Source organism: Pelodiscus sinensis, chromosome 2 (assembly GCF_049634645.1).
Source record: "Pelodiscus sinensis isolate JC-2024 chromosome 2, ASM4963464v1, whole genome shotgun sequence".
Classification (NCBI taxonomy): Eukaryota; Metazoa; Chordata; order Testudines; family Trionychidae; genus Pelodiscus; species Pelodiscus sinensis.
This window is the reverse complement of record NC_134712.1, coordinates 61,156,551-61,169,079: the sequence shown is the minus strand read 5'-3', so window position 1 is coordinate 61,169,079 and position 12,529 is coordinate 61,156,551. Positions and strand designations below refer to the sequence as shown.

Here is a 12,529-nt window from a genome sequence, read left to right as displayed (position 1 = left end):
TGGCACACCCCACAGTTGATAAGTGAAAATACCTGACTGAACTAGCACTGGTCCTTTTCAGAGTAACATAACATTCCTTCTTTGCACGTTTGTATAGATCCCTGCAAAACTGAAGAATCCACTCCATGAAAGCTTATGCTCAAATAAATGTCTTTCAAGTGCCACAGGACTCCTCAGGCTAGGTCTACACTGCCCCCTCTTGCACAAAAAATATGCAAATGAGGCAAAGCATGGAATATCGCGTGCCTCATTTACATAATTAACGAGACTCAATTTTTGCGCAAGAGGCTTTTGCACAAACGCCCCTCTTGTGCAAGAGCTGTTCTTCCTGAAAAGAGGAAAAATTGCTCTTGCACAAAAGCCTCTTGTGCAAAAAGCAGAGCCTCATTAATTATGCAAATGAGGCGGGGCGATATTCCACGCTTCATCTCATTTGCAGTGTAGACATAGACTTAGTGTTTTTGCTAAAACAGACTAACACGGTAACCCCTCTGAATCAAATTGAATGGTCTTTCCTCTTCCTCATTTTTTAATTGAATCATCATGAACAAATGGCAACAGTGCATCTACACTGCATAATGAAGCACAATTGTAGTGAAAGATACATTACCAGTTCCAAATAAGTTAAGCTTTCATAAAATAACAAATCTGAAAGACAGAATAGGTCAGTATGATTGGATCCCCTGCATAACACAGGTCAGAGAGTTTCTATATCAGGCCTGTCACTTCTTATTCAGTTATAGTATCTTTTAGGAAGATACCTAGGAAAAATGTACATTCCTAGCCAAATTGTTTTAATGATTATTTATCCTCACTGTTAAAAATGTGCACCTTATTTTTCATTTGAATTCATCTAGCTTCAAATTCCAGCCATTGGCCCTCCAGCCATTTTTTTGGGTAGATTGAATAGACATTGGAAATTTCTTCCCTGTCAAATGTACCCAAGCCACCTCTTAACTTTCTCTTGGCTAAACTAACTAATAAGAACTTCTTTAGTCTCTCTCTGAATGCTAAGTTGTGCAGACTTTGAATCATTACTGAAGCTCTTTTCAGAACCTTCTGCAATTTGTCCACATCCTTTCTGAAGAGTGGATACCCGAACTGGACACAATATTCCAAGAATAGTCTGACTAATGCTGCATAGCGCTAATAGTTCCTTCTCCTAGGGCATGGCTAGGTAAACAGTGCACAGCAAGCTTACATTTACAGTGGTCTACTATAACATGCCATGAACTAATCACCTACATGGACCCTGCTACTCTGCTTTGACTTACTGCTGTTTAAACATGTATTCAGATCACTCTACCAAAGTTGTTGATATTGCTCTAGTGAAATGTTTTCAGATTCTACATGGCTGAGGGCTTGTCTGTCTTCAGATACTGTTGTTGAACAGAAACTCCACCACAAGTAACCTAGTGATCTTGATCTTCTTAAGGTTACTGAGAAACAAATAAAACTTTAGTCTGTGCTTCCTGAAGGACTTTTATTAAATCCATGTGCTTGAAAATGTATGAAATTTTCCTGCACTAAATGAGAAACAAGAATGAGCCAGATGAGTGCAGTAAGTTTAAACACAGAGGAGGACAATAAGAGGAACCTCCATACTCCATAGTACATTAAGCCCTGGTCTACACTAAGGGGTTATTTTGAAATAACAGACTGGGTATTTCAAAATCTGTACTCCTGCTTTTCCTTGGGGAATAAGGCTATTTCAATTTTGTTATTTTGGGAGTTATTTTGATTTTAGTGATTTTGAAATAATTTCCTAGTGTTGACATGCCTGAAGAGAGAGACAAGAGACTATTAGCATGACTATCCTGTTACGAGAAACGAGAAGCTGTGCTAGTACACCTGGCAGGCCAGAGAATAAGAGAGAAAGCAGCTCTCCCATATACAAAAGCATTCTCCCTGAAGGATTCTTGACTTTGTGGTGCTTCACCTGAAACAGCCCTGATGTATTCACTTTCAGGCAAAATGAGCCATTCAGTGTAAGAGTAATTGAAGAGGAAAAATGTTTAGTTATTTGTTAGATTATGTGGAGCCGCTAGTGCTGGATTTTTTATTGTTTCAAAATATTCATTAGGTTTTTGATCAGTTGTCAGGTTTGCCTACAGTGAGACAAGGGCTGCTTCTTGTGGTTTTAAGGTCTGTTCCTGTGATACATTGTCATAGTTGGGATCAATGGAGGAAGTGATGTTAGGTCCTCCTAAATATAAGAGAGAGGCTGGTTAGCAGGACTTTTTCAGTAAGGATCTGGGTCTCTGGAATGTCCTTCTGCCATTGAGCTGTGAATGGGGACTTTTCACTTCTTCAGAAGAGAGAGAAAGTAATAATAAATAGATATTTCCGGCAGTCATCCTTAAAAATTTCCCGTTTAGCATTAGATATCATATTAAGCTTAGTATTTCCAGTATAAGAGTAAAATTAAGTCCTATTTTCAAAGATACAAAGGCTACACTGAAATGATAGTAAGAGGAGCTACTATGTATTGCATATAAACTAGGACACTAACTACTTTATACTTGAAATTCAAAACTTGCTCAGGAAATACTGTTTTTTCTTCGCTCCCAACTATGTCTTCATCATTATACAAATTAGCTATTGAAATTGCTCTGTCTCTCGACTGGCAGCAGAAAAATGGGAATTTGATGATGATGGAATACTCCTGTCATAGCCCTATAGTTTGGTGGGCTAAATATTCACTTGGTGAGCTACAGGTGGCCTAATAATCAGATAATTCTATAGGTTTCTAGAAATGAAAAATTAGAAGATAGCAAAATAAATGTGTGATAGGACTATTTAAAAGTGCTAGAAATGCAATGAATAAAGATTTTTTCAAAATTATACTAGTGTAATGGTCAAAAAATGTCCCATAATTAACTTATCTAGAGATGTAATCAAGACAATAAATGCTTAGGTATTTTAGAACTATTAAAGATGTTGGATTTAATGACTATAATAAATCTTTAGCAGCAGCTATTCCACAGTGTGACTTTCTCTGCAGCATAAAATGTTCTTCGGGGTTTCTGCTAAAACTAGTTATTAATGTACATTAATGCTGGTGCTCATAACCGAGAACAATTACTTATTGGTATTGGCATTTTTTGGTATAGCCCCTCTTTGCTCATCAGCCCAGACCTCTTAATGAGTTTTGGCTTCACCCACAGGAAGTGATTATACATCCCTCATTAAGTCCAGAAATAGATGTCCATATTGACTTCCATAATAATACACTGTAGTAGTCTAATAATGGGCATGAACACACAGGGTTAGCATGAGTTACAGAGCTTTATAAGAAGATTCTGCAGTATTTTTACAAGGGTCTGCATAGTAATATGTTTGTGATTTGTAAGCGAGAGTGTAAAATTCACGTCAAAACCAAATCTGAATTATAAAAACTATGCATCTTCAAAAGCAGACTAGGCTAGATTCTGAGTGATACCCCATCTCAGTGCAGCAGAAGAGGTAGAAAAGCCTTGGAAGGGAAGACAATTTTCAGACAGATAAAATACAAAGGGAAGGACAAAAATTAAAATTGATAACCTATGTCGTATGGTGACTATCCCCTTTAAGAGTAGCAAAGCCAAACTCACGACAAGCTAATGAATAGTTAATTGAAAAACAAACACCTGAGCCTTATACAAGGCCATCAGGACTCAGTTCCAAGAAGGTGCTAAGAGAGAGATCCTCTTTTAAAGGAAAGGAGCTCCCTAAGAAACACAGGCCCCAGGGAGTAAAGCTGTATACGCTCTGAACCCGAGAGTGGCATTTGCAGACCAGAGAACCACAGGCCGAAGGAGGAGTGCAATCCATGAGCCCAACAAAAAGACTTTATTATATCCAAATTAACTTGAAATAAAGTGGAACCTCAGTAGGAAAATTTTAGTCTTACACACTTTGAGGCTGTATGCAGGGCCGGCTCTAGGTTTTTTGCTGCCCCAAGCAAAAAAAAAATGTTGGCTGCCCCGCCTCCCCCCTTTTTGTTGGCTTTTACACGTTTGCACTTGGCAATTTGTTTTGTTTTGTTTTGTTTTTGTGACAGAGACAAGATTTCCAGCTCACACAAAGCTCTTTTTCAAGAGTGGGAAATGTACCTTAAACCTCTACTTTATTGTTCTTATAGAAATAGGCTACTTTTTAATTGTGGCTTGAATACATGAAAAACTATTAACACAAATAGTTTATATTTCCTTAACTAAGTACCAAAAATAGAAGGGAGAACTTGTGCCACATATAAAACTCAAGTAGTTTATGGCTATACTTAATCAATCTTCAAACCAATTACAATCAGCTAACAATACCACTCTGTTTAAACATACTTGTCAACCAATTATGATAACTATAGCACATAAGACATCTAAACTACATCAATAAATCGTTGTATTGTTAAACTAGATGGCTACGTCTACACTGGCCCCTTTTCCGGAAGTGGCATGTTAATTTCAGCGATCGCAATAGGGAAATCCGCGGAGGATTTAAATATCCCCCGCGGCATTTAAATAAAAATGTCCGCCGCTTTTTTCCGGCTTTTAGAAAAGCCGGAAAAGAGCGTCAACACTGGCCCCGATCCTCCGGAAAAAGCGCCCTTTTCCGGAGGATCGGGGCCAGTGTAGACGCTCTTTTCCGGCTTTTATAAAAGCCGGAAAAAAGCGGCGGACATTTTTATTTAAATGCCGCGGGGGATATTTAAATCCCCCGTGGATTTCCCTATTGCGATCGCTGAAATTAACATGCCCCTTCCGGAAAAGGGGCCAGTGTAGACGTAGCCGATTTGTTTTGAAATGCAGTGGCTCCTTATGTGGCTCTAACACATCTATGTTATCAGATAAACTGAGATCAGTGGGTGTGCATGTGCACATTATTTTTGTGTCCATCTTGTTAGTAGCCATTATATATTCAAGTTTATGAGGTGTTAGAGAAAGTAGAGAGATGTATGTGCTCAATAAACCTATATATGGAATGAAGCTTGCCTTAGAGACATCAAACAGAAGTTTACCCAGATCAACAAAGTTTAATGCTTTAAAGAAATATCTATGAAACAGCATGTGTGGTTCTTTGAAGAGTGTAAAACATATTCTCTCTCTCTCATGTGTGTGCTGGATCCTTTTTTGGTTCTACTTCTACTACAAACATGAAGAAAAATATACTAGGAACAGACTTCAAAGGGTCTGTGGGACAGACTGTCGAGGGCTGGAGCCTGGGGGGAGAGGTCAGGGGCTGGGCCAGCAGGCTGAGTGTTTGTAGGTTTGCCAGGTGTTCAGTATTTTCTGATTTTTTTTAAAATCAGACAGGAAACAAAAATACTGGACACATGGCAAGCCTAGACGGAAAGGGGGCATCTTACCTGGCATTTCCATACTATGTAGGCGGAGGGGTGGCTGATGGCTTGGAGTGGAGAGGCTCTTGGAGGTAGCGGCCACCAGGGAGGAGCAGGACTCAGGACTAGGAGCCAGGGCCGGCCAGCAGGCTCCGGAGCCAAGTGCACATGGTGCCAGTGTTGGCTGCGCAGCCGCAGCCCACAGCCCTTTAACTTGGCGGGGCGGGGTGGGGCAGGGCAGAGCTAGGCATTGCTGGGGGAGAGGAGGAGCAGGAAAGGAAACGGGGTGGCCAGCAGGCTCCGTGGAGCACTGGGCCACTTGCCGCAGCCCTTTAAATTGGAGGGGTGGGGCTAGGCGTTGCCGGGGCTGAGCAGGACAGAGAGGAGACGGGACTGGCCAGCAGGCTCCGGGGAGCACTGAGCCGCAGCTCTTTAAATCAGTGGGGCGGGGTGGGGCTAGGTGTTGACAGGGGAGGTGAGGAGCAGGAGAGAAGACAGGGGCGGCCAGTAGGCTCCAGGGCACATTGGTGCTGCCAGCTGGCTGCGCTTCTCTGTGTTTCCCGACCGCGGCCCTTTAAATCGGTGGGGCTGGGTCAGGCGTTGCCAGGGGCGGCACCGGTTGCTTACCTGAAATGCCACCCCTGGCAAAGTGCCGCCCCAAGCACCTGCCTGATTTGCTGGTGCCTAGAGCTGGCCCTGGCTGTATGGAATTGTTAAGGGGCCCTGAAAGAAGTAAAACTTCAGCAAACGAATGCCTGCAGTGTCACACTAGTCCAGGACATGGCACTACTGGGTGAGCACATCCCAAAGCAACTGGTACTAGAAAAGGGATTCTGAGACACCCTCCCATTAAGAAGCGATGACCAAGCAACACAGTGCAGGGACCATCAGAACAGAGACAACAGCCATACTGGGTCAGATTAATAGTCCATCTAGCTCAGTATGCTCTCTGATAGTGACTGGTGCCAGATATTTCAAAAGGAATTAACAGACTAGGGCAATTTCAAGTGACCCATCTCTCATGCACTGCTAGCTTCTGCCAGTTGGAGCTTTAAGGACATCCAGAGCATGGAGCTGCATCACTAATCAACCAACTAATAGCTATCCTCCATTAGTTTAGCTACTTCTTGTATGAACCCAGTTACACTTTGGCCTTCACAACATCTCCTAGCAATGAGTTTCACCTCATAACTCTGTGTTATATGAAGAAATGCTTCCTTTTGTTTGGTTCAGCTCTGCTGCCTATTAATATTTTACTGGTGTCCTCTCATTCTTACACATCGCTATTCAGTGTCTCCACATCATTTTATAGACCTGTATCACCTCTCCCCTCTGCTCTTTCCTAAGATGACAGTGCTACTCCATATCCTAATCATTCGTGTTGCCCTTCTCTGCACCTTTTTCATTTCTAATACATCTTTTCTGAGATAAGATAATCAAAACAGCATGTGGTATTCAAAGTGCTGGTGTACAGTGTCCGTATTTCCCTATGTTGTGTATAGTGTATCTGGTAAAAATCACTCATATTCAGGTGAGTTCAATGGCAATTAAATAGAATTGTGCAGTACAAACTTCCAAATTAACATCAAGTTGACTGAGACACTGTTAAACACAAATATTGCATAGCTGAATTATTTTTATTTATCTTATCTTTAAGGCTTTAGGGTTCCATGGGCAGAGAAACATCCCCCCCCACGCGCGCGCACCCCTCTCTCACATTGGCCTAGGGTGACAGACCGACCTGACACTCCCTGGCCAGAACTCTCCAGCCTTCCTTGCCTGACTGGGCCCCTAGGGCAGAGCCACCTAGTGCCTGGAGCTGCATCTTCTTTAGGCAACACAAGGGGTACACAGGTCATTGGGAAAAGATGCACTCTGCAGAGGGGGATATGCAGGAGCACTGGGGTTAGGAGCATGAAAGAGCATAGCAGTGAGAGGCAGCAAGAGGGGAGCACATAAAAGACGGACAAGTGGGCAGCAGAGGCAACAAGTAACTGGTTGCCATCTGGTCCCTGTTCAGTCACCAGCCACCGCTGCTCAGTGCGCAGTCAATGCTGCTTGGAAACTGGATGGAGGATGGGGCTCTACTGGCCCAGAGCTGGCATACAGCAGACCATGTGCTGATGCACCAGCAGGGGGAGCGGTGGTCAGTTTTGCCCCGCCACCAGTTTTACATACCCATCACCATAATTGGTCAAGCAGGGATCTGACCAGCAGCAGCAGAACCTGCTAGTACTAATGTGGAGACACAGAAAATTCAGAACAATTTGTCTGCTTTTAAGAAAGACTCAGGACACTTGCAGGAGGATGTAAATATGGGACTGTCCCTTTAAAAACAGGATGTGTGGTCACTAATTATAAGTGACCTTGTGGTATTTTCTATAATATTTTATGTATTCCTTTCCTAATGGTTTCTAATGGAGACCAGGGTAAGCATCTGAAAGAGAAACATCCCAAGGAATTTGATCCATTTCTGTAAATCTAAACTAGATTAATACCAATCTTCTCTCTGCAACAGGAAGTATCCTGAATAAAATCCATAATCCCACAGATGTCTGAGTACCTCCTTCTCCCTATCCATCAGAAGAATTTCTGACAGAAAAAAAACCTCATGAGAACATGCCCTGAAAAGGGAAGTATGGGGGAATTGGAACAGGGTATTTTTTCAAACTGCAGTGCATTGCCCTTTATTATTTCTAGGAACCACTTGTCTAAGGTAACAATCTATCAGTTGTTGACAAAAGGGCTTCTGTCCATGATCTAAAAAAATTATTTTTTAAATATTTAAATACAGGTTAGTGGCCATTTTCTCTCCTACCACCCTATTTCTGAACCAACACATCTGACACCAAGAGTTTAATCTTAAGATTCTTTGCCATCAACAGAGCTGACAGTGCTTTTGGACACCTCAGCAGGAGGATCTGATCAAACAGGAGCCCAATCCGTGACACCACAGATTCCCCAGAATCCTTTAAGCATCTTAACCAGGGGTGGGCAAAAGGGCCCCTCCGGGCCGGATTTGTCCCGCCAAGCAGGTGGATTCAGCACATGGAGGTCCTGCCTCTCTCCTGCTTCCAGGCCAATTAGGGTCTTGGGGCAGGGGAGTGTGTGAAGCTTGCTCCCACCTTGTGAGTAGCATGCAACGCTCTGAAGCGCCATGTGCTGCTTGCAGGGTGGGAGGATACGTCAAGCGTTTCCCCATCCCCAAGAATAGAGGGTGAAAGGGTGAAACATCACCTGAAATAGACAGTCTCACACTCCGACAATCTAGAGAGGCTTAGTTTAAGAGGGGAAAATCTTGATGGAAATTTCATCAAAAAATCCACTATGCTGAAAGAAAACATGCATGGCTAAGCACTCAGGAGCCAGGAAACATACAAATTATGCTTCCGCAAGGGAAGAAGGGAAAGGGGAGGGGGAAGCCCTGTAGCCCCATTTCCTATATGCAGAAATAGATGCCTCTTAGTGAAGGAGTCAATACTACTTGGGCCACATACGTACCGGCAGCTCAACAATCCAGAGGTCTACCTGATGTTTGGTTTAGCGGTCTAGTAAGGACCCACTAAATCAAATACTGAGGGCTTCCCTTTCGGTCCTGGTACTCGTACTCATCGCAAGGAGTAAGGGAGATCAATGGGAGGGTTTCTCTCATCAATCTCCCACTGTGGAGACATCGCCAAAGTTTAAATCTAGGTACATTGATTCTAGTTACGCACGTAACATACAGAACTCCAGCTATCTTAATTCAAACTTATCCACTAGTATAAACATGGCCTCAATGTGCATTGCCTGACCACAGGGGATTCAGTCACATATGGAGGAACCCTGGTGGTAAAGTAGAGATGCCTTATTATAATGTGACTCATGCACTGTTGTAAGCAAAGTAGAATGAGAGATGTTTTTACTGCCATCTGGTGTCCATTTAATGCACAAACCATTTTCTCTAAACGATATACTCCCCTTTTCCAGACTGAATGCAAGCATATGATGTTAAGTATGAATTTCTGAACCTAGCATATGATTTAGTTCATACTAGATTTATACTGTACTAACTAATGCAGCCATGCTTTAAGCATAGTCTATATTGCTGCACAAATATCTAAAGTTCCTGTACGAGGATTTTAAATTCATTGACAGGTATACTGTATGTGTGGTTATGACACATATGAGCCAGCCATATAATAAAAGCTTTTATCTTTAGCATATATATATATATATATATATAATTTGCCAGCCTCACTTCCACTATGACTAGTGATTCATCTCCTTCAGACAAGTTCTAATATTCTAAATTCATAAGTAACTTCAAATAACTTTAAAATAATCTATCACCCAAACATTTCCTTCTTTACATCTTAAATGTGGAACTTTCGCTCCCCACAGGTTCACGTGTCGGACTCTGAGGATGAAATATATTGAATCCCAGACCAGATACAAAATTAAGGGACAGTATCCTGACCTTTAAGAGATAGAAATGGGAGTTTGGAAAAAGAAAGGGAAAACTCCTTGATTTTCTTTGGACAAAGAATTTGCTTTTAGCTCCATATCTAAGTAGCATTTCCATAGGAAAACATTTGCTTTGTAATTTTTCCCTCCAAAGTCTGTACTAGTAACAATAAATTATACATGTAATAGTAGCCCCCAGGAACCACAATTATGGACCAAGACCCTGTTGTGCTAGACTATCTACGAACACAGAACAAACACTGTTCCTGCCCCAATCCTTGTTTCAGCGAGTTTTGAAAACCCTTCAAAATACTTCTTCTGGAAAATACGTTGTCATACAGAATACCTGTGTACTCCCAGGAGGGACAAAGGGACTGTGTTATAAGAACACAGCAATTTTAATTGTGCCTGATAGTTTGCTTATCTACAGAAGAACAGCATGGGATGAAATAGTAAAAACTCCCACCATGCTATTCTGCTAATGTGCTTCAATCTTTGTCAAGTGGGACTATTTGTGATTAGCTATTCCCATCTTTTGCATCACGTGTATGAGAACAATTAGGCTATGACTAGACTACACCCCTCTGTCAAAAGAGGGATGTAAATGAGCCCGATCAAAGGAGAAACAAAGCGGGGTCCCCCCCCCCCCGAAAGAACTGCGTCTAGACTGTGGTTTCACTTTTGAAATACCCTTTTTCGAAACAGCGATTGGACGCAAATATGCAAATGAAGCACAGGATATTTAAATCCATGCTTCATTTGTACTTTTGATCAGGCTCATTTACATCCCTCTTTCAACAGAAGGATGTAGTCTGGACGAGCCCTTAGTGAGACTTCCTGAGAGAACACAACTCTCAACTCCTTTAAGATTAAATGTACTTGCAAAAGCAAACAAACGTTATGCATGTCTAACTTGAAATTATATATTTATTGAAAAAAATCACATTTCCTAGAAGGTATAACTTTGTTCTTCAATGTCAAATAACTATATTAGTTCTTAAGAGGAAAAAAAATACCTTTTTCTTTTTGTTCCTTTTCAGTTTCTTTATTTTTTCCTGGAAGGTTAAAAATAAAAATACCATAAGCATTTTAGCGAAGAATAGTATAAACATGCTATGGGAAAATCAAAACCTGTGGAAAGGATACAGTTAAATTACAAATAATCCATTGGATGGCAGCATATTTTCACTTAAATAATTTTGATCAAAAATACTTGGGTATTTTATAGCTTATCTAAGAGACGGTTGCTAACTAGTAACATTATTCTAATCTTTTCAAAATAAAAGTTTCACACACACAGACATACTATACAATTCTTCTAGGCTCATCAGCCACCGTATGTTTGATTACATTTGTACTATAGCTTCTATTAACTGGTCTTAATTTTAACTATTCACTTCCACTTGTAAATAGGAGTAAAAATTTTAAATGTGTTTATGTCTCATTAACTTCCACTCAGTTTGGATCCTTGGTGCAAAGTCAGTTTTGAAAAATGGAACTTAGGCTTGAGTCATTTAGATGTTTATGAACATTTTATCTGTGATATATATTGATTTTCCTACTTAGTACTTCGGTCAGCTTTATACTGAAAAAATCAAGAATACAACTCTGCCTGAAAGAATGCACCAATGCAGTCTGCCCAAGATCTATGATTTCTAGTTTTCATAGAATTTCTCTTAGTAACATACACCCTAATTCTTTCCAAAATACTACAAGACAATTCTCCTGGGCAAGGACTACAAAAAAACCCCCAAAACCAATTAGAAATTTCTAGGCCAAGAGACCTGATGAAAAGGAAACAAATAAGTAAGGTATATCTACATTTTCAACATACTACATCTTTAGAACTTTTTCTCATTTTTACTAAACTTCCTAGAAATTTTATCCTGGAATGATCTGCAGCACAAAATCTCACACACACACAAATTATGAGGAAAACTACACCTGTGCATATGCCAAATGCTGGCTTAGTATTTGAAGATCTCTCTATCGTTAATTATGGAGTGGTTACTGTTACTTCAATATGTCCAAATCGCTCAATTCTCTGGATTTTCCTTATATTACAGAGCACAAGTCAAATTATTAACTAAGTAGTAAATTAAGTAAACGTCAGAGTACTTAGTTATTAACTAAGTAGTAAATTAAGTAAACGTCAGAGTGCAAGAATTATTTGCCTCTGTAAAATTATAAAAATCTTCAAACTACAAATTACCATAGTAATTAGAAAAGGGGAAAGATTCACAAGTCCAAATATTCAAACTCTACAAGTCCACTTGGATAGGGAATACATTTTTTGATAATACCCTCATAGATGTAGTAGTAACCTGTTTGCACAAAACATTTGCCTTATTTGCATGCATCATTTTAACAAAATATTTTTCTACGTCCCTGCTTCAGTGTCTCCATGAAAAAGTATTTGATAAAGTATTTGATAGAGACTTACAACCTAGTCTCCAACTGACAAAATGATGCATCTGACTATTATAGAATCATAGAACTTAATAATGTGGAATTCTCTGTCACCTCAACTCCACCCACAAATCATTAGGCAAGACTGGATAGTAAATGATGCAATCATGAATAATGAATAATTTAACTTCCCACTCATCTAATTCCTTTCTCACGCTTTATTCTTCTACAACACCCTCTATCCAGTACAATAATCTCCTCCCCTCACCTGTCTTCCCTTACCATTCATGGCTTACTTCTACAGGGTTTTTTTCCTCTCTCAGTAAAAAGGTATATTCTCATCTTATTTTCCCTCGC

The 12,529-nt window shown here is 40.5% G+C and overlaps 1 protein-coding gene across 10 annotated transcripts in view; it reads right to left on the bottom strand.

The window, feature by feature from the left end:
• ASPH (aspartate beta-hydroxylase) overlaps positions 1-12,529 on the bottom strand; it is a 188,147-nt gene that overhangs the window by 66,359 nt on the left and 109,259 nt on the right. For all 10 annotated transcript variants that reach the window (XM_075920632.1, XM_075920630.1, XM_075920638.1 and 7 more), the window contains one exon: positions 10,780-10,818. In XM_075920632.1, coding sequence (XP_075776747.1) covers positions 10,780-10,818 — 39 coding nt within the window. The remainder of the gene's footprint in view (positions 1-10,779; positions 10,819-12,529) is intronic.